Raw genomic sequence first — 19,983 nt, 5'->3', positions numbered from 1 at the left:
ATTTAATCTGTGCATAGGTTTTGTGCATACTTTCTGCACTGAGGTATATTTCAGGCTCCTTCCAAACTCCTTACTCATTCTTGTAAAGATATTTTAATTGACACTAATTTATGTAGGACTAATATTTTCATATAGTGTACATATTCCTGTGTGTCTGTAACAGTGCAATTGTTACTGGTTTATGTAGGCTAGAAATCACCTGAAAATGTAGAAACCATGTTTTCCTTGTAACCTAACGTTATGGAGTACTAACTTAAGCTTGCTGTTTAGTTTGGAGATAGTTTTGTGAAAGAACTCCTTTAATTGGTATTTCCTCTTCTCACAATGTTGTGTCAGAACATGTGAGTCTCATTGATTCAAATCCTGTGTTTACAGTTTCTATCACTGCAAAATTCTTATGTCCATGGGCCTCATTCTAATGATTACTTAAATGACTTTTTCTTTAAGTCAATGGAATTACACTGTTGCAAAGAAAAGCAACAGAAATGGAAGAAAATGGAAGTTTTGCATTAGTAGAGACTGGACAGGATTTTTTTCTCTATTACCAAGTAATAAACATGAAAACATTTTTTACTGTATCTTTAGAAGTTAAAGGGAAAGGAGAAGGGAGCATAATAAATCAATTATGTAACTGTAAATTCATTAAAATAATTTTGGTTGTCCCCATTTTCCAGTGTCATTCATAAAAAATATGTAGTAGAAAAAAAAAAAGTGAAAGATTTTTATGCAGTATTCTTGTGTCACATTCGAAGGTAAATCTCTACGTTTTCTTTTTTTTAAATCAGTAACAGTTAGGTGTGCTATGTGTCAAGATGACCAGAAATAAGTAGAATTGTTATCTGTGACATTTTCTCAGCGGAAGAGATTTTTACATTAATGTTCTCACTGTGAGTATATATTTTTTTATTTAAAATAATGCTCATATTTAGGAGGAGGAGTCAGCAGAAGCTGACATAATTAAATCAGAACTAAATCTATCTTACATAAACAATGATAAATTAATTTAGAAAATATTCTAAAAATATGAAAGTTATCAATTAATGTTTGTCGGAAGTTAAATAACTCTAAAGTATATGCCAGGTTTCCAGTTCCCTGTATGTCAAGGTGAAACCTTGAGTTCAACAACCCCAAGCAAAATTATTTTTACTTTGATTCATGAGGTTTTTCTAGTTATTTACAAATTATTGTCAGTTGTCTTGCAAACTGCTTCAAGGAGCATGATGTTTTTAAGCATAACAGAACTTTTCCTACAGTATATTGTTATGTTCATGTATGTTCTTATTTCTGAGTTTGATGTGTCCTCACACTGAGGTCAGTATGCCTCAAAACCACAATAATCTTTTGCAACTATCCCATCACTTACTTGGGATAGTAATTTTTGATCAAAATGTTCACTTTGCCCAGTTTGTTGCCCAATATAACCTTAAAGCCAGAAGTGGCGAGTTCTAATCACCCAGTACATGTGGAAAATGACAGGAGCTGTTAGGCAAATACCAGTGTGTCACTTCAGTTTCTTCCTAGCCATGACCTCGTGATAAATATTTAAGATTTGTATGTTGTTAAAAAGCAGAGATAGTTGTGAATTCTTATAGGTAATGGTGGTAGGAAAGAGAAGCATGAGTGTCTGACCCAACATCATGATGGGAAAGAATTGCTTCATGATGTGTCCTTAATCCATTCCTTGGGTAGGTGTGTAGCACTGACTGACTCATGAGACAGCAGAGGTCCCTACGGAAGTTGGCAACAACTGTCTCATGTTGTATGTCAGCTGTGACATGAGGGGACTTTCAGGTCCAAAGCCAAAGACGTCAGAGGCCCTTTGGTTAGGTCCTAAGCAATTACGATGTGTGTTTCATTTGCACATAAATTAACTGAAATTTTTAGAAGAAACAGGCCCATAACTTGTTTTTGAAGCCGTGAGCCAAACAGGTCCAAGTTCATGTTCATGTCTGAAATATATGGCCAAGCATCTTCATCTCTATCTGTGTAGTGTTTGTGGTTTATGTGAGTTTAAGAGTCTTGTTCTAAGTTTCATACATTAGCAAGGAGCACTATCATGTGCTCATGGAGAGACAAAGTCTCACCTAAGCTACAATGACAAAATCTGGAGTAATCCTAGTTTTGAATAAACATACTCTGTGGCAACTGGTATAGCAAAGAGCCATGATTGACCATCTCTCTTCAAAATTTTGTGCTTTCATAGGAATTACAAAACTCACAATTTTGTTGTCAGGGTTAATGTCTTCATTTCTACAAACCAAGTATCTTTAAAAAACAATGAAGCATGTTTGTTTGTCACTGATCTGTATTGAATGTTAACATGTATGGTTAATTTGTGAAATAAATATGTAAATTATTTAAGTTTGTCGCTTCTTGTACTTTATTCATTTCACAAACATAGCTAAAATATGAGAAAGTATCAGCATATGTTTTCTGTCATAAATATCCAGGAACACACGAAAGTGCGTTAGTTTTTGCTGCACTCCTGTATATAAAGCATTCTCTTGTGTTAATGTAGATTCCATTCTGCAATTTTTATATTTTATTGGGCCCAATTCTGTCACTAGTTCTCAACTTCACTAGCACATTGTATTTCTGCGAAACTGCCCTCCTGTTTTTAACAGGCTGGTAGGTAGTACTGAAGGACTGGTGTAATTTTTTTTTCCTAAGCATCTCTTCTCAGCAGTTAATCACTGTATGCACCGTGCTATGTTGTGTTTATTATGGTGTTTGTGGCAAGATTAATGATTGCTAAAACCCATGAGAAAGAATTGGGTGTGGAATATTCTGTTCTTCTTTACAGTTGTTACTAGAGTGCAGCAAAAAATGTTATCTCACAATAAGTTCTGGAATTTAACACACTATGATTGAGAACCTTATCAAGGTTCACCATTAGAGTGCCTGGATACGTCTGTCCACTTACATTTATTTTATTATTATTTAACAGCTCTTGTATCTTTGCAACATCAAATACTGTGGGCCTTAACTGAGCAATCTTGACTCGGTGAGGACAATAGGATATGATTTCCAGAAGTTTTCTTTGTGCCATATTTTTCATTGACAGTTTGTTCCATTCCTGGGAAGTCTCAGATTTCATCGATGTTACTAATGTCAAGCGTCTGCAGAGAATGACATGTTCTTGGTGTTTTTTGTTTTTAAGCCCTTAGAACAAGGTGGTTCAACATGTAAATGTCTAAATTCACAAAGGCAAGAAAAAGAGAAACCTTGAAGTGCTCTGTCCTCTTTTTCTCTGGTATTGTGGGAGTTTTAATGTGCAACATTGTGATAGAGCTGAGTTTAAAGCAGAGATTTAAATCAGTGGTGTTAAATCAACAGTGCAAACTTATGATTTTAGTAATAATGGTATTGTAAGCATGAGGGTCTAACGACAAAAACAGGACAAAGCTGGTAAGGGAGAGGTAATGTTTTAGTGTGTTAGACAAAAGATAAAGTTGAAAGAGATGAACTAACTGCACCAGATGAAATGTTGTGTGCTGAAAAGTTCGTGTTATTATTCTGGTAATCTGCTTTTTCTTGGTGTTTTGAATTAAAATACAGTCTTGGCACTGCTCTGCTGTACTTATTTGTATGAGTATACATACAAATATGTATGGCACATACCACTTTAATTATATTTGTGAAATACACCAATGCTGCTTGACTGTTAGTTGCACTTTACACCCTGGGGATATGCCTAACCCATGCTGTGATGTCAGGTTTGAAGAGACACCCATATTGACCCAGATGGGAAAATTGTAAGTAAACTGACAGCACAGCATGTCTTGCTGGTTTTGGCGGGTGTGTATTTGACAGCAAGAGGACCTACTGTTCATTGTAATTGTTGTACAGTATTGAGAAAGCCTCCAGATATACAAAAATGGTTGCACTGTTTATTGCTATCTACAGGTGTTCTCTTAAACATTCTAATAAAACTAAACATTTTTTTTCCGTACAGACATCCATAGCTCTCTTATTGTGTCTTCTGAGGAAGGAAGAAGTGAAGGCTACAGCAGCGGCCTTCAGTTGCCTGATAGAGAGAAAACACTTGAATTTGAGCCTGAGAAACCAGTTTATTCCAGCAAAGCAAAGATGAAAATAGAGGAGCAGGGCAAAGCTCCTGTTTTCCGCAAACAGGTCTCAAATGTGGAAGTCTGTCAGGGAGATGTAGCTAGGCTCTCTGTTACCGTTATTGGCAGCCCCACACCCAAAGTCCAGTGGTTTTTCAACAGTGTGAAGCTACTGCCATCCATGGACTGTAAGTTAGTGTTTGATGGCAATGAGCACAGCCTCATTCTCCCATATGCAGATGAGCAGAATGAGGGTGAGTATACCTGCGTGGCCAGCAATGTACATGGTGAGACTACGTGCAGTGCTCACCTCCACATACGGCAAAGGATACCAGGAGTCCCGTGCTTTGTCAGGGAGCCGGAGAGTGTGCAGTGCCCACTGGGCTTCACCGCAGTCTTTGAGTACACTGTGGCTGGGGAGCCATGCCCTGATGTGCAGTGGTTCAAGGGGAATGAGCAGCTCTTCTCCGATGTGCGTCATTCTATGGCTCATCACCCTGATGGCTCAGGCTCCCTGACAGTGAAGGAGTGCATGGAAGAGGACACTGGGCTCTACACCTGCAGGGCCGTGAGCATCCTGGGTGAGGCCACATGCTCTGCTGAGCTCTTTGTGCTCCCTGAGGAGCATGCTGTGTGCAGACAGAGCCCAGCCTTGCAGCACTCTGCGGTGGCAGAGGACCAAAGCCCCGTCTCCTATGAGGAGGCTGGTGAGCTTTCTGCCATGGAAGGAGCGCTCAGCCTTGAGGTCATGAAGGAGCCCCTGGCTGTCCTTCAGCTCCAGACAAGCCAGGCAGAGCATGTGCTGCCCAGGGAGGACATCTTGCCTGGCCTGCCACCAGCCTGCCGGGCTGCACAGAGTGCTGAGGAAATGCTTACCCAGGTGGCCACAACACAAGAGAGCAGCAGGCTTCTGGCAGAGCCACTGCAGACCCTCCCTGATAGCCCCCAGGGTGTGGTGCCTGCAGCAGAGGTGGAGACACAGCTGCCACACTGCCTTGGGACTGTAGCTGCACAGATACTCTTGCCCAAAGAGCAAGTCATTGCCAAGGCAGCAGAGCAAATGGCTGCTTTGAAGACAGAGACTTCCCAAGTCCTTCTACGGGTGTCAAGCACAACAGAGAGCCATACCATGGATGGTGACCACATGCAGGTCCCTGAGGGCTTCCAGGCAATGCAAGGTGAGCTGAAGGCTGAACCCAGATTTCTCTCTGAATTGGCCTTCACTGGGGGCCAAGCTGTTGCCCTGGAGAACTTTTCTTCCCTGGAAGCAGCAGAGGAAGATTTTGCTGCAAGAATCCATGAGGGACAAACTGTGAGATTACCCTTGCTGCTAGAAGAAAACCAGCTTCTGGAGGAGGCTATCAATCTTGCTGGCCCACTTAAGCAGCATCCAAGGTCAGAAAAACAACCCCATGAAACCATGTACACTCACCAGCTCCAGCCAAGCCAAGTCCTCAACAAAGAGAGCCAGCTCACCACTCAGGTTCCCCAGAGCTGCCATTTAGACATAAAGTCTCAAATTAGAAACGCACTGAAAGCTGCAGTCATAAGTGAGCAAAACCTCTTGTTTTCAGAATGGTTGGCTGATAAAGAAAACGTTGAAGTACAGACAATAAGCATCACCAAGGAACATAAACACACCCTGTGCACCTATGTTGTGACCACAGAAGGACTTAGTCCCATAGAAATCACAATCTCATTGGGAGAAGGCAGCATTCGGACAGCTGACCAGAAAACAGTCTTGAAGGAGGCTTTCTATTCTCTTATTTGTGAAGAAAAACATCTCTTGACAGATGAAGAATCCAAAGCATTGCCAGGAACATCCAGTGATGAAAGCTCTGAACTGGAGCCCCAGCAGGCTGAGAGGACTATGGAGGCAGAAATACCCCTGGAACAGCCTTTGCCTGCACAAACAATCAATGCTGTGACTGGGCACGGTCAAATCAAGGATGTGGGTGCAGGTGCAGCCACTGCTGATGTAGCCTCTGCAGATGTTCCCATTGAGACACCCACAGAAATACTGAAAAGGAAGGAGAAAAGGGAAGAAATCTTTGAGGAAGAAAGCAGAGAGGGTCTGGAAACTAGAGCTGGGAAGCTAGAGGTTGAGCTGGGCAAAGGGAGTTATCCCATCATACACAGCAAACTGGCTGACACTGTTGTGGAGGAAGGAGAGAGTGTCAGTCTGGTGACTGTCATAACAAATGTTAGAGAGGTGAATTGGTATTTTGAGGATAAACTGGTGTCTTCAGGTGGCAAATTCAAGTGTTTGCAAGATCAGGATACATACACACTAGTAATAAGCCAAGTGTGTGGGGAGATTCACCAAGGAGAGTACACCTGTGAGGCGCTGAATCAAGGTGGAAAAAGAGCAACAGCAGCAAAACTTACAGTTGTTAAAAGAGGTTGGATTATGGGGATAAAAAATGGTCTTTCTAATGCACTGCTGTACTAATGGAGTTGCCATACTATGTGTCTGTATCTTTGGATACAGATGTAGTATTAATACCATCACACCAGTAATCAAAGAGCCCCCTTTCTCTCTGGATTTATGGTCTTCTTTTACCACATTGCAAAATCTCTCACCTCTCACACTGGTCTTTGGTCAGGAACTTCATTGCTTCCTCTTCTCACCACACAAGCACATTCAGGCCAAGCTGTATCTCAATCCTGACTACTTCTCCCATTGTTGCCTGTGAAGGGGACCTGCTCTTCACATTTTTCTCACTGCTGCACACTCACTCTTTAGAGGTATTGCACAGTTTCAGCACAATTTCTCACTCACACCATAATTTCTCACATCTTCAGAATACTGTGGTTTGTATCGCATTCTTATTGTGCGTTGCTATTGCACATTGTTTTTCCAGTATTGTCACTGTGTTTCCTGATGTTGTTATGCACCGTAACGCTGTTTGTCCACTGACCCTGGTACTGCTTTCATTTTTTACAGATATTTTTTCCTTTTGCAGTCACTTTGTGTGGATTGCAAGTGAATCACCTTTTTTTTTTTTTTTTTTTCCCCTTCACTCAGTCACTTTACTTTTACTTTCCAGAATGTCAGCAGTCAGGTCTTTGAGTCACTCTCTGCTTCTGATTTCAGTTGCACCGATCCTGAGGAGAAGGCTCGAGCCTCTGGAAGTGGCTGTAAATCATGTGGCCAAGTTTACCTGTGAGGTAGAGACTGCTCCCAATGTCAGGTTCCAGTGGTACAGAGCTGGCCGAGAGATATACGATGGGGACAAATACTCCATTCGTTCCTCCAACCACCTCTCGACGCTGGAGATCCCAAGGCCTCAGGTTGTTGACTGTGGAGAGTACAGCTGTAAGGCTTCCAACCAGCACGGCAGTGTAAGCTCTACAGCCCTTTTAACAGTAACTGGTAAGTGTAGACTTCCAAGCACTTCTCCTTCTCCATAAAATACCTTGGTATATTGTAATGCTTTCACTGCTGTATTTATAAGTGTTTATGGTAGGGCTCTTGATTGGCATGGCTATACATAATCCATACATAATTCTGGCAGACACAGGCATAGAGAAGGAATAATTTTTGAGAATGCTGCTTTAGGTTTCACAAGGGAAGAAAAGAAGGAGAAAGAGAGAGCTGAGGAACTAGAACATCAAGAGAACAGGATTGCTTCGTGAATACACTCTTGAAGGTTTACTTAACTTCCAGACAACAAGAAAACATACACTTTAAATCTGATTTCTTTGATGTAATAATCACTGTGTGATTATCCTAACACCCTGTGTTTATTCTGCAGCTATATTTGTGAGGCAGGTTATGCAGATATGTGTACCTAAACATCTGTGTGTGGTGGCATGAGCCTGTGCGATTGGGGAAACAGATCTTTTTAAACAAACAAAGGAGGGTTTAAAGTTGTTCCAATTTGTGAACTTTTTGGTCCACTGAAAGATACACAGTTCTTTAACTTTTTTTCTTTTTTTGTTTTTCTTTCTTTTTTCTTCCTTTTTTTTTTTTTTTTTTTTCCTTTAAAAAAACACACCATCTTTTGGGCTTTTACTGTGTGATTTTTTTACTCTGACTTTTCTCTTTGTGGGAGGAGTCTATATGTGGGTTTTGTGACAAGCCAAATGACAGAAACTAACAAAAGATACACAAACTGTGAAATGCGTGAAAACTTGTCCATCTTGATAGAATGGTGCACAAACCTGTCAGTCTTTGTGGAGGAGGTTCTGGCTTTTGGTTTATTTTCGTTTAGTTTGTACATTGCTCCAGACCTTCAATCTGCTTTCAAGCTCTGGAGCAATATACAGACCCAAGAAGTATAAAACTAAAAGCCAAAGTTCATCATCTTTAGCACCTCTTATCTCCTTCACTGCTGGCTTCTTTTGCTTAAGAGTTTCCAGTGACAAACTGGGCCCTCTTGCTCTCTTTCCCTGGGAAATGTAGAGAAAGAATATAAGCTCTGGTCCTCAGCTCTGGATAACATTGAACCCCTTTGTTTTGCAGAAGCATTTCCACCAACGTTTCTTACCAGACCTGAATCTATCACTACTTTTGTGGGCAAAAGTGCCAAGTTCCTGTGTACTGTCTCGGGCACTCCAGTCATCGACGTCGTCTGGCAGAAAGATGGCACAACTATTTCACCTTCAGACCACCACAAGATCTCCAAAGTGGAAAATAAATATGTGTTAGAAATTTCGCTTCTTACTACCAGTGACAGAGGAGTTTACACTTGCAAAGCTTCCAATAAATTTGGGGCTGACATTTGCCAGGCTGAAGTGGTCATTATAGACAAGCCCCACTTCATTAAAGCTTTGCAGTCAGTCCAGTCAGCAGTCAATAAAAAAATACGTCTTGAATGTCAGGTAGATGAAGACAGGAAAGTAAAAGTAGAATGGACAAAAGATGGAAACAGAATCCCTCCAGGCAAGGATTATAAGATTTATTTTGAAGACAAAATAGCCTCACTTGAGATTCCTCTGGCTAAGCTCAAGGATTCAGGCCATTACGTATGCACTGCCTCAAATGAGGCAGGAAGCAGCTCCTCTTCTGCCAGCGTCACTGTCAGAGGTAAGATAGTCCTACACCCCTTTACCTTTGCTCTTCTTTGGTTTCCAATTTCTTCTGTTGCAGGCAAAAGATTTATTTGGGCTGAAATCATGCTGTGAACTCTTCTCAGACCCGCCATCAGGTCCATTCACCTCTTGCTCATTTCCCCAGCTGCTTTCCAGTGTGGTGTGTGTTGCTTCAGTGTCTCTTTCACCAGCCAGATCCAAGAATTACTCCTGCATGCAGGGGAGAGGTGGACAGAGAGGGCAAGAGAAACCACAAGAACTGCAGTTCAGCAAAGAATATGCTATCTTTTCTGAAGTCATGTTTTGTTCTTGCGCTAGAAACCAGTCTTTCAAAGCTTTGTATTTCATCCTTCTTTCCTTTTTCTCTTTTCCTTTCCCTGTTCCCTCCCCTTTTCCTCCCCCGCTCCTTTCTTCCCATTTTTAGAACCACCATCCTTTGTGAAGAAGGTCGATCCGTCTTATTTACTGACCCCAGGTGACTCTGCACGCCTTCAATGCAAAATCAAGGGGTCTCCTGAAATCCAGGTTACTTGGTTCAAGAACAATAAGGAAATCCATGAAAGCAACACGCACAGGATGTCCTTTGTCAATTTTGTGGCAGTGTTAGATATTTTAGAGATGAAAGTTGATGACAGTGGGAGCTACTCCTGTGAAGCTGTAAATGAGGTTGGAAGTGACAGCTGTACCACCGAAGTAGTTGTCAAAGGTCTGTTCTTCTTGCTACCGCCGGTCATATTCTTGAGAAAAATCTTCTCTTGCGTTTTTTTTGCTGTTGTTGTTTTGGCATGGTTGACTAATTCTTTCTTGCTGCCTTTATAGAGCCACCTTCTTTCGTCCGAACACTTGAACCAGCAGAGGTAGTGAAGGGAACAAACACCGTTCTTCAGTGTGAGGTTGCTGGCACTGGACCATTTGAGATTAGCTGGTACAAAGACAAGAAACAGATTCGCAGTAGTAAAAAATACAGGTTGACCTCTCAGAAAGCTGTTATTTCTCTGGAGGTGTCTTCATTTAATAGTGCGGATGTTGGTGAATACGAGTGTGTGATAGCTAACGAAGTTGGGAAGTGCATATGCAGTGCAACATACATCTTGAAAGGTCAGTGGGAGAGAGAAAACTACACTTACTGAAAGGGTTGTCAAGAACCCCTCATTTCTTAAAAACGACTTTTTCTTAATTTTCTTAATTAAGAATGATTTCTTAAAAATGAATCTTTGGATTTGTGGGTGTCTAGGGAGGGTGGGGAGGGAGAGTACCTTCTTCTCTTACAATTCTGCATATATCTTTATTCTTATCTGGCGTCAAACCTGTGAATTTGAAGGGCATTGAGCTTAAAGGGCCATGCGTTACCTCTCAGCTGGGGCATGCAGCTCTTCTCCTTGCCTGCTCTTCAGCTGAATTGCCCCATGTACTGCACATACTGTCTTATAAAACTGCCTTTAAGCAGCAGATTTCATGGTGTGATGTGGTAGCAGATGAGTATTTCTTCTTATCTCTTTTCTTTGAACTAGAACCACCGTCTTTTGTTAAGAAAATCGAAAATGTGACAGCTCTGGCTGGAGATAGTGTTACATTACAGGCTGTGGTGAAAGGGTCAGAGCCTATTTCTGTGATGTGGATGAAGGGCAAAGATGTTATTCAAGATGATAACAAAGTGAGAGTGACATTTGAACACGGTCTAGCAACGCTGCAAATTACCGGTGTCCAGCTGAGCTCTGGTGGCAAATACACCTGCGTGGCTGAGAATGATGCAGGAAGTCAGTCCTGCTTTGGTGAACTAGCAGTGAAAGGTCAGTGGAGTAGTGCTGTGATCCCAGCATTGTCTCCCACCTGAGAGGAAGAATGATTTCTTTTTGTCCTTAACACCAGTTATTTAATTCTGTTGTAGAACCTGCCAAAATAATTGAAAAATCCGACATGATCCAGGTAACATCAGGGGAACCAGCCATTTTGGAGTACACTGTCACAGGCACTCCAGAACTAAAAACCAAATGGTTCAAAGATGGAAGGCCACTACCTGCCAGCAAAAAATATAGGATCAGCTTTAAAAATAACATTGCCCAGCTCAAGTTTTATGCTGCTGAAATGCAGGACAGTGGCGAGTACACCTTTGAGATATCCAATGATGTGGGCATCAGCTCTTGCACTACCAGCTTCACTGTGCTAGGTTGGTACTGACTCTTTGCAAAGAGCCCTGCTTCTCTGCTCTGAGCCCAGCAAAGCCAGAAGCAGAGCTCCATATCCGTTTTGCTCATGTATTGGTTTCTTCCATTTTTTTTTTCACTCTCAACAGATCGCACTGTCCCTCCCTTCTTTGCAAAACCACTGAAGAATATTGACAGCATCATTAACACCTCGTGCCGCCTAGACTGCAGAATTTCAGGCTCTCTTCCAATGACCGTCTCTTGGTTTAAACAGGACACTGAGATCACTTCAAGTGCCAAGTACACAGTACACTTTGCAGAAGGCTCTGCATCTTTGGAAATAAAACACCTGGATGCAAGTGATGCTGGGGTCTACATTTGCAGAGCCACAAACTCTGCTGGTAGCAAAGAGAGCAGTAGCACTTTGTTTATAAAAGGTTTGGCAATTCATTTCACACTTCTTGGAGATTTACTTTTGATGTGATAATATTTTCTTCAGCAAAGTGCGAGCCATGTGTCTTACTCTTGACAATTCTTTCCTTTCAACACAATCTAGAGCCACCCAGCTTCTTGGTAGAACCAGAGTCCCAAGATGTGCTGCCTGCATCAACTGTACGTTTCAAAGGCACATTTAAAGGCACAACACCACTGACAGTGAAATGGTTTAAAGGTGATACTGAGCTGTTGACAGGAGGAGCGTGCTACATTATGACAGAACCACTAGCAAGTTACTTGGAGCTTTATGCAGTCAAACCAACAGACTCGGGAAAATACACCTGCAAAGTTTCCAATGTAGCTGGTTCGGTAACATGCACTGCAAATTTGTTTGTAAAAGGTTTGCGTTCTTGCTCTCTTTTAAACTTTCAGCTGCTGGATTGACCCAGTGGCACTCTTTCCTGCCTTCTTCGTCCTGAATCCTCTTCTTAAATCCACAGAACCTGCTACCTTCAAGGAGAAGCTAGAGCCAACCTATCTGGTAAAGAAAGGTGGATATGCTGAGCTGACCTGTGAAGTCACTGGTACTCCTGAGATTAAAATCACATGGTTCAAGGATGATAGAGAGCTAAAAGACAGTGACAAATACAGGATGTCTTTTGCAAAATCCTTGGCAGTACTCCATGTTACAGAGGTTGAGACTGAAGACAGTGGGGAATACATTTGTGAGGCCAGAAATGATGCTGGAAAAGATACTTCTAGTAGCGTTGTTACAATCAAAGGTGTGTGTGACATCCAGCCACAAAGTTTGTCTCTTTAAACTCAGTGCAATTTTACAGGCTTTGAAAGTATGACTAATACAAATTGCACTTTCTCTTTTGCACCATAGAGTCACCTTATTTTAGTAAGGAGTTTCAATCCATGGAAGTCTTGAAAGACTCTGATGTGGTTCTGGAGTGTGAGGTGCTTGGCACACCTCCCTTTGAAGTGTTTTGGGTGAAAGATGGTAAACCCGTGCGGAGCAGTAAGAAGCACAGAATAAGCATTGAGAAATCTTTGATTAGCCTCCACGTTTTCAGGTTTGATGCTTCTGATGTCGGCGAGTATCAATGTAGTGTAACAAATGATGTTGGGAGCTGCTTCTGCAGTTCGGAGGTCACACTGAAAGGTTAGTGCAAGGTGCAGAACACCACTAACATGCTCTAACCCCAGTGTGGTTTCCATGCCACACTGTTGTGCACCAGACCCATACTTACAAAACCCCTTTCTTCCTGGCAGAGCCCCCGCAGTTCTTGAAGAGGATAGAAAACATTAGTTCCCTTCGAGGGGGCACGGTCGTGTTTCAGGCTGCCATTAAAGGCTCCTCGCCCATCACAGTGTCCTGGCTGAAAGACAATGATGAAGTGATTGAAGACAGCAATATCAAAATTACCTTTGTGAACAATGTTGCAACTCTTCTGGTGAGGTCTATTGAACTGAAACATGATGGGAAATATTTCTGTCAGGCTAAAAATGAGGCAGGAATTCAGAGGTGTTCTGCTCTGCTGACTGTCAAAGGTTGGTCTTACCCTGAGGGCTTGCAATGATCTCAGATGGTTCCCTTGTGATTTTTACACATGCCCTTAACACTCTGTCTTCTTGTATACAACAGAACCTGCTACAATCATGGACAAGGCCGTGTCAATAGATGTGACTGAGGGAGACCCAGCAACCTTGCAGTGTAAATTTTCGGGAACGAAACCTATTACAGCCAAATGGTTCAAAGATGGCAAGGAACTGACTTTAGGCCCAAAATATAAGATCAGTGTTACAGATACTGTCTCAGTCCTAAAGGTGCTTCATGCAGAAAAGAAAGATAGTGGGGAATACATCTTCGAGGTTCACAATGATGTTGGGAGCAGTAGCTGTTCTGCTAGCATTAACGTCCTCGGTGTGTATGGGTTCTCTTTTATCATTGTTTTACATACAAAATCTTTTCTCCTGACCTGACATTTGCTGCAATCAAGGTTAAATTTCATACTTTGTCTTTTTACTCTGTCTTGGATAGATCTCATTATACCACCTAAATTCACCAAAAAGCTCAAGAAAATGGACAGCATTAAAGGGTCCTTTGTCCACCTGGAGTGCATAGTGTCTGGTTCACACCCTATAAGTATCCAGTGGTACAAGGATGGCCAAGAAATAACAGCAAGTGAAAAGCACAAATACTCTTTCCATGATAATACTGCATTTCTGGAAATCAATAAACTGGAAGGCACAGACAGTGGCTCTTACACCTGCGAAGCAACAAATAAGGCAGGAAGCAACCAATGCAGTGGGTTCTTAACAGTCAAAGGTTTGAGCTCCTTCTTTATCTTGTGTTAGGTTGCTCATTTGTAATTTTAGAATTCCTCTGGCTGAGAGTAATCCTCTTTCTTCCTTTTTTACATATTATAGAACCACCATATTTTGTGGAAAAACCCCAGTCCCAAGAGGTTGTGCCCAATGCTAGGGTTCAGTTCAAAGCACTGGTGAAAGGCTCTACTCCTCTGCAGATAAAGTGGTTTAAAGACAGCCAGGAGCTCCTCTCTGGAGCCAATCGATCTGTCTGGAAGGACGACACATCTAGCGTACTGGAACTCTTCTCAGCTAGAACGTCTGACTCTGGGAACTACACTTGTCAGATTAGCAATGATGTGGGGACTGCAACTTGCAAAGCAGCTTTGTTTGTAAAAGGTGTGCAATCCAATGTTCTTCTCATATTTGTGGTTCTTACTTTTCTGTGCAATTTGGGGGTAGGGAGTAGGAAACCCTTGTATTTCTTTAAAACACCCCCAAATATTATAAAGCCTCACTTTTTGTGTCCATCTTCTAGAGCCCCCAAGATTTATTCAGATGCCAACTTCTGTAGTAGCTTTGCGAGAAGGACAGTCCACGACTTTTGAGTGCCAGGTAGTAGGCACGCCAGAGATCCACATCACATGGTACATCGATGGGAACGAAGTGACTGACCAAGCTAAGTACGGCATCTCCTTCATAGATGGTTTAGCCACTTTGAAAGTCACTCAAGCCAGAGTGTCAGACAGTGGGACTTATGTTTGTGAAGCCCACAATGATGCAGGTAGTGAGAGCTGCAGCGTCGAGCTGAAAGTAAAAGGTTAGTTTTAAACATCTTGTCATCATCCAACTATGTCACATAGCTGGGGTGATGGAGTAGGAGAGACTACTTCTCCCCTCAAAACCATTCATGGTTACCATCTACTTTTCCCTCATTCTTCTTTGTAGAGCCTCCAACATTTGTTCGGGAGTTGAGACCCACCGAGGTAGTGAAGGGTTTGGAGGCCACACTTGAGTGTGAGGTGACTGGTACTCCTCCATTTGAGGTGAAGTGGCTGAAGAACAATAAGGAGATGTTCAGCAGCAAGAAATATGCTATCTCCACCAAAGAATCAGTATTTACACTTAATGTGACTAACTGTGATGTCTCAGATGTTGCTGAATATCAATGTATTATATCAAATGAAGGTGGGAGCTGTTCTTGCAGCACAAGGCTCAGCTTGAAAGGTCAGTCCTCTAGGAATCATACCTCAAATGTCACATCCCCTAGCTAAACTGTAGTGACTAGGATGACTTGATATGATCTCTCTTTTCCTTCTTCCCTTTCCCTGGCTTCTTTTCCAAACAACAATCAAAACCTCATACCACAGAACCACCATCTTTCGTCAAGAAGCTGGAGAATGTCACTGCTGTTTTGAAAGGTACCGCATCCTTCCAGTGCGTCATAGCAGGTGCTCAACCCTTATCTGTGTTATGGATAAAAGATGAGAAAATACTAGAAGACGATGAGCACCACCATATTACCTTTGAGAACAGCGTGGCCACATTGAAACTTATTGATGTTGACCTCAGCCACAGGGGGAGATACACCTGCCAGGCAAAGAATGAATCTGGCATGGAGAAGTGCTTTGCTTTGCTTTTTGTACAAGGTGTGTACTGAGTGTGACCCAACAAGCTCATCCTCTATGAGTATTTGGAAAGTCGGTCCCTGATCTGTGTATCTAACTGCCAATTCTATACACTTTATACCTCAGAGCCTGCACGGATCACAGAAAAGGCTAAATCACTTAAAGTCACTGAAAGAGACCCTGTGACTCTGGAGTGTACTGTGGCTGGGACACCAGAGCTCCGAATAAGATGGTACAAAGACGGCAAACAGCTCCTACCCAGTAGATACTACACAATGAGCTTTGAAAACAATGTGGCCTGTTTCAGGATTGAACCTGTATCAAAGGAGGATAGTGGTACATACAGTTTTAAGGTTGAAAATGACTTTGGAAGTAGCACCTGTGAAGCTGTTCTGACTGTGCTAGGTTTGTATTGTCATTTGACAAATTTGCCAATATAGCAGGGAGGGAATGAAAAGATAATAATCTCTGTTTGTGAAAAACAGGCAAGAAGGTAACACGTGGTTTTTTTTGCCATTTTTTTGTGTTGGGCAGATCAAGCAATTCCTCCTGCATTTATCAAAAAGCTAACCAAAAAAGACACTGTTCTGGGATCTTCTATCCAAATGGAGTGCAAAGTCTCTGGGTCACTCCCCATTACTGCGAAATGGTTTAAGGATGGAAAAGAGATAACTGACAGTGCAAAATATAGAAGCCTGTGCCATGAGAACACTATGTCACTCGAGATTGCTAATCTAGAGCTGGCAGACAGTGCAAATTACACATGCAGTGTCTCTAATGTTGCTGGGAATGATTCTTGCAGCGCTGTCCTGACTGTGAAAGGTTTGAAACTCTTTTACTACTACTTCTTATTTGGGATACATGCTGGGAAAATACCTTAACTCTTATTCTAACACAAAACTCTTATACCTCTTAATACTAATGCTGAAAACTTGGTCTCCATTCTTACCTCACTAACTTTCTTCATTCTTACACATTTCTGGCTTAACTGAATATTTCTTTGTCTTAAAAACTGCAGAGCCACCAAGCTTCTTGGTAAAACCTGAAAGCCAGCAAGCCAACCCAGATTCCACAGTGGAGTTTAAGGCCATGCTAAAAGGAACAGCACCTTTTACAGTAAAGTGGTTCAAAGAAGACTTAGAGCTTGTATCTGGTCCAACTTGTTTCATTGGAATTGAAGGGTCAACTGTATTCTTAACCCTCTTTTCGGTGGATACTTCTAGGAGTGGGCACTACACTTGCCACATTTCAAATGACGTTGGCAGTGACTCTTGTACTACAACCTTGATGGTAACAGGTGTGCACTCTCTCGTGTTGCAGTCTTTTCACCTATTTGTTTTCTTTCCTTTTTTTTGGAAAGCCCATCTCAGTGATCTTTGATACATGGCCAGGTGACTTCCCTATCCTGTGTTTGCAACCCACAGTTGTTTAGCTCTTTTCCTTCCTCTCTCAAGTAGTAATTCAGACTTTCCTGATCACACTTTTCTGGTTTTTTAGAACCACCAAAGTTTGCTAAGAAGCTAGAGGCGACAAAAGTAGTCAAGCAGGGTGACTCGGCCCGGCTTGAGTGCAAAGTAAGTGGATCTCCAGAGATGAAAGTAGTGTGGTTCAGAAATGACCACGAAATTGTTGCCAGTGAAAAATTCCGGACATCATTCATTGACTCTGTGGCCGTGCTTGAAATGAATCATCTCAGCACTGATGAGAGTGGTGACTACATCTGTGAAGCTCACAATCCCGCCGGCAAGGCCAGCTGTAGCACCAAAGTCACAGTGAAAGGTTAGCTGTCCTCTTGTTCTCTGACTACAGCCTATTATGCCCTGGTGGTTTTATCCCTTGGAAATCCACAGGAACATGAAATTAATTTTTATGTCGGGATTATCTTTCTCTTTGTGTCATGTTTGTTTCTTAATGCCCCCCTCATTCCCTCTGCCATTGCCGGAACAAGGGAGATATCGTTCTTAATGTAGATGAGTCCTAAGAGAGGTGTTCCCCAGTTTTATAATTGTCAATGTCCAAGACAGATCATAGCGGGAATTGTTATATCAAGGAGCTGAAATATGAAGAAAAACAACAGACCCAAACTGATCAGTGTCAGTTTTACACCCTGTATTTGAGACTGCTACCAGCTAAGTGAGACCTGTACCCTCTGCCAAGGGTCGCCCCTTTGTTTACCTTTTCTACAGAGGAGCTAAGGCCTCTGAATGCCCACCTGCCTGCAAGATCATTTCATAGTGTGCCCAGAAAATTAGGAAAGTCCTTGCCCATTCTGTTGACTTTCTCAGCAGTTTCATTGTGTGGAAGCTGGTATCAGTAAACTGTTTGTTGTTCAAATAGCTCCAGACTCCGTTCTAAAAATGTTCCTTTCTTCTTGTGTTAGAACCTCCTGTCTTTAGCAGGAAGCCCTCTCCAGTAGACATGCTCAAAGGAACTGAGGTTATCCTGGAATGTGAGATTTCAGGAACACCACCATTTGACATCACGTGGTACAAAGACAGGAGACAAATCCGCAGTAGTAAGAAGTATAAGGTTACAGCCAAAAACTACCATACAAGCATTCGCATTCTTACTGTTGAAGCTGCAGATGTTGGAGAATATCAGTGCAAAGCACAGAACGACGTAGGAAGTGACACTTGTTTTTGCACAGTGAAACTGAAAGGTAAAGTATTGGCACATATGCCTTCTGCAGTGGTCCCAATTACATTATATTGCTCTTCTTTACATAGACACTGTGAGTGTTTACTATAACTGCGTATTTCTTCTTCAGAACCACCAAAATTCTTGACTAAAATAAACAGTGTGACTGTTGTGGTTGGTGAACCAGTAGAGTTACAAGCAAGAGTGGAGGGCTCCCAGCCAATTTCTGTGCAGTGGCTTAAAGACAAAGAGGAAATTATTAGAGAAAGTGAAAACACGAAGATCACATTTATGGAAAATATTGCAACTTTGCAATTTGTGCGCACAGAGACAAGCAATGCTGGAAAATACATCTGTCAGATCAGAAACGATGCTGGAAGTCGCGAGTGCATGGCTACTTTAACTATTCTAGGTTGGTATAAAGTGCAAGTTCATAAAAGATTTTTTAAAAGTTAGGAACTTCTTGCCTGTCAACTGTATGATTTGCTTATGCCCCTGAGTTCAAAACAACCAAAACAGAGGATTCTTGTATCCCCAATCTGTAGTCTAATTTCTTATTTCCGCTTCGCTGGAGATAGGGGTGAAAGGAACCACAGGCCTCTACACTGTGATGGGACCTTGTTGACTGGATTTCTAAGTCATGTCTTCTGCTCATGCCTGCATGGAGAAGGACAGATACTGCACTTCTCTCCTAGCAGTTTAAAAATATTTTTACTTTGGTTTGGGGAGTATCTCAAATGTCCAGTTTAGGGTAGAATAAATGATGAAAAAAACAGAGCTGAAAAAATTCCCCAGCCCAACAAACTGAGATATTCTTAGTATCAAATGTGTAAGCCCCATGTTATAGTGCTATGATACTTCCAACTAGTACTAATCAGATCCTGTTTTCACCATATATGTTACTCATCTCTCCTTCCAGAGCCTGCAGTCATTGTAGAGAAAGCAGAGCCAACGAGAGTTACTATAGGAGATGCCTGTACTTTGGAGTGCAAAGTGGCAGGCACACCAGACCTTTCCACTGGGTGGTTCAAGGATGGCAAAGAGCTGACCAGCAGCCAAAAATACAGAATTACTTTCATCAATAAAGTATCTACACTTAAAATTATGGATGCAGAAAAGGAAGATGCTGGATTGTACACTTTTGCAGTGCAGAACGACGTGGGGAAAAGCAGTTGCACAGCATCAGTTGATGTTTTAGGTTGGTTGGGTAGCTTGTCTTCTGTCTTTCACAAAAACTTTATTTTGTTCACATTCTCTTTCCTTTCTTCCATTTCTTCCTTTCTTTTCTCTCTAACCATGGATTTATTATGTTTTCTTATGCAGATCGAATAATTCCTCCTTCTTTCACAAGAAAACTAAAGGAAACCCCTTGTGTCCTGGGTTCCTCAGCATTGCTGGAATGCAAAGTGTCGGGTTCACCTCCTATTTCTGTTGACTGGTTCCGAAATGGTCTTAAGTTAGTCAGTGGGGAAAAACATCAAATGTCCTTTTCCGATAACCTATGTATTTTAGAAGTGAATTCACTGAGCAACTCAGATACTGGAACTTACACCTGCAAAGCTACCAACATAGCTGGTTCAGATGAATGCAGTGCTGTGTTGACCGTACAAGGTCAGTATATGATGGTTGGGAAGCTCTCTGAGCTATTCTTTTCTCTTTCTCTCTTAAAATTGCCTATGGTCTTTCATAAATATACTCAGGGAAAATTACTGACTGGAA

At 41.9% G+C, this 19,983-nt stretch overlaps 1 protein-coding gene across 1 annotated transcript in view; it reads left to right on the top strand.

Annotated features, from left to right (window-relative positions):
* Window positions 1–19,983, top strand: part of TTN (titin) — a 242,931-nt gene that overhangs the window by 47,953 nt on the left and 174,995 nt on the right. The window contains exons 45-70 of the mRNA XM_065069777.1: window positions 3,956–6,469; window positions 7,165–7,443; window positions 8,536–9,099; window positions 9,529–9,810; window positions 9,924–10,202; window positions 10,616–10,894; window positions 10,993–11,271; window positions 11,398–11,685; window positions 11,805–12,083; window positions 12,184–12,465; window positions 12,573–12,851; window positions 12,962–13,240; window positions 13,335–13,613; window positions 13,731–14,018; window positions 14,120–14,398; window positions 14,538–14,819; window positions 14,948–15,226; window positions 15,370–15,648; window positions 15,754–16,032; window positions 16,162–16,449; window positions 16,646–16,924; window positions 17,125–17,406; window positions 18,008–18,286; window positions 18,395–18,676; window positions 19,184–19,462; window positions 19,588–19,875. Coding sequence (XP_064925849.1) covers window positions 3,956–6,469; window positions 7,165–7,443; window positions 8,536–9,099; window positions 9,529–9,810; window positions 9,924–10,202; window positions 10,616–10,894; window positions 10,993–11,271; window positions 11,398–11,685; window positions 11,805–12,083; window positions 12,184–12,465; window positions 12,573–12,851; window positions 12,962–13,240; window positions 13,335–13,613; window positions 13,731–14,018; window positions 14,120–14,398; window positions 14,538–14,819; window positions 14,948–15,226; window positions 15,370–15,648; window positions 15,754–16,032; window positions 16,162–16,449; window positions 16,646–16,924; window positions 17,125–17,406; window positions 18,008–18,286; window positions 18,395–18,676; window positions 19,184–19,462; window positions 19,588–19,875 — 9,825 coding nt within the window. The remainder of the gene's footprint in view (window positions 1–3,955; window positions 6,470–7,164; window positions 7,444–8,535; window positions 9,100–9,528; window positions 9,811–9,923; window positions 10,203–10,615; window positions 10,895–10,992; window positions 11,272–11,397; window positions 11,686–11,804; window positions 12,084–12,183; window positions 12,466–12,572; window positions 12,852–12,961; window positions 13,241–13,334; window positions 13,614–13,730; window positions 14,019–14,119; window positions 14,399–14,537; window positions 14,820–14,947; window positions 15,227–15,369; window positions 15,649–15,753; window positions 16,033–16,161; window positions 16,450–16,645; window positions 16,925–17,124; window positions 17,407–18,007; window positions 18,287–18,394; window positions 18,677–19,183; window positions 19,463–19,587; window positions 19,876–19,983) is intronic.

Source organism: Columba livia, chromosome 7 (genome assembly GCF_036013475.1).
Source record: "Columba livia isolate bColLiv1 breed racing homer chromosome 7, bColLiv1.pat.W.v2, whole genome shotgun sequence".
NCBI lineage: Eukaryota > Metazoa > Chordata > Aves > Columbiformes > Columbidae > Columba > Columba livia.
The sequence above is the reverse complement of the archived record's forward strand: the minus strand, read 5'-3'. Positions and strand labels throughout refer to the sequence as shown.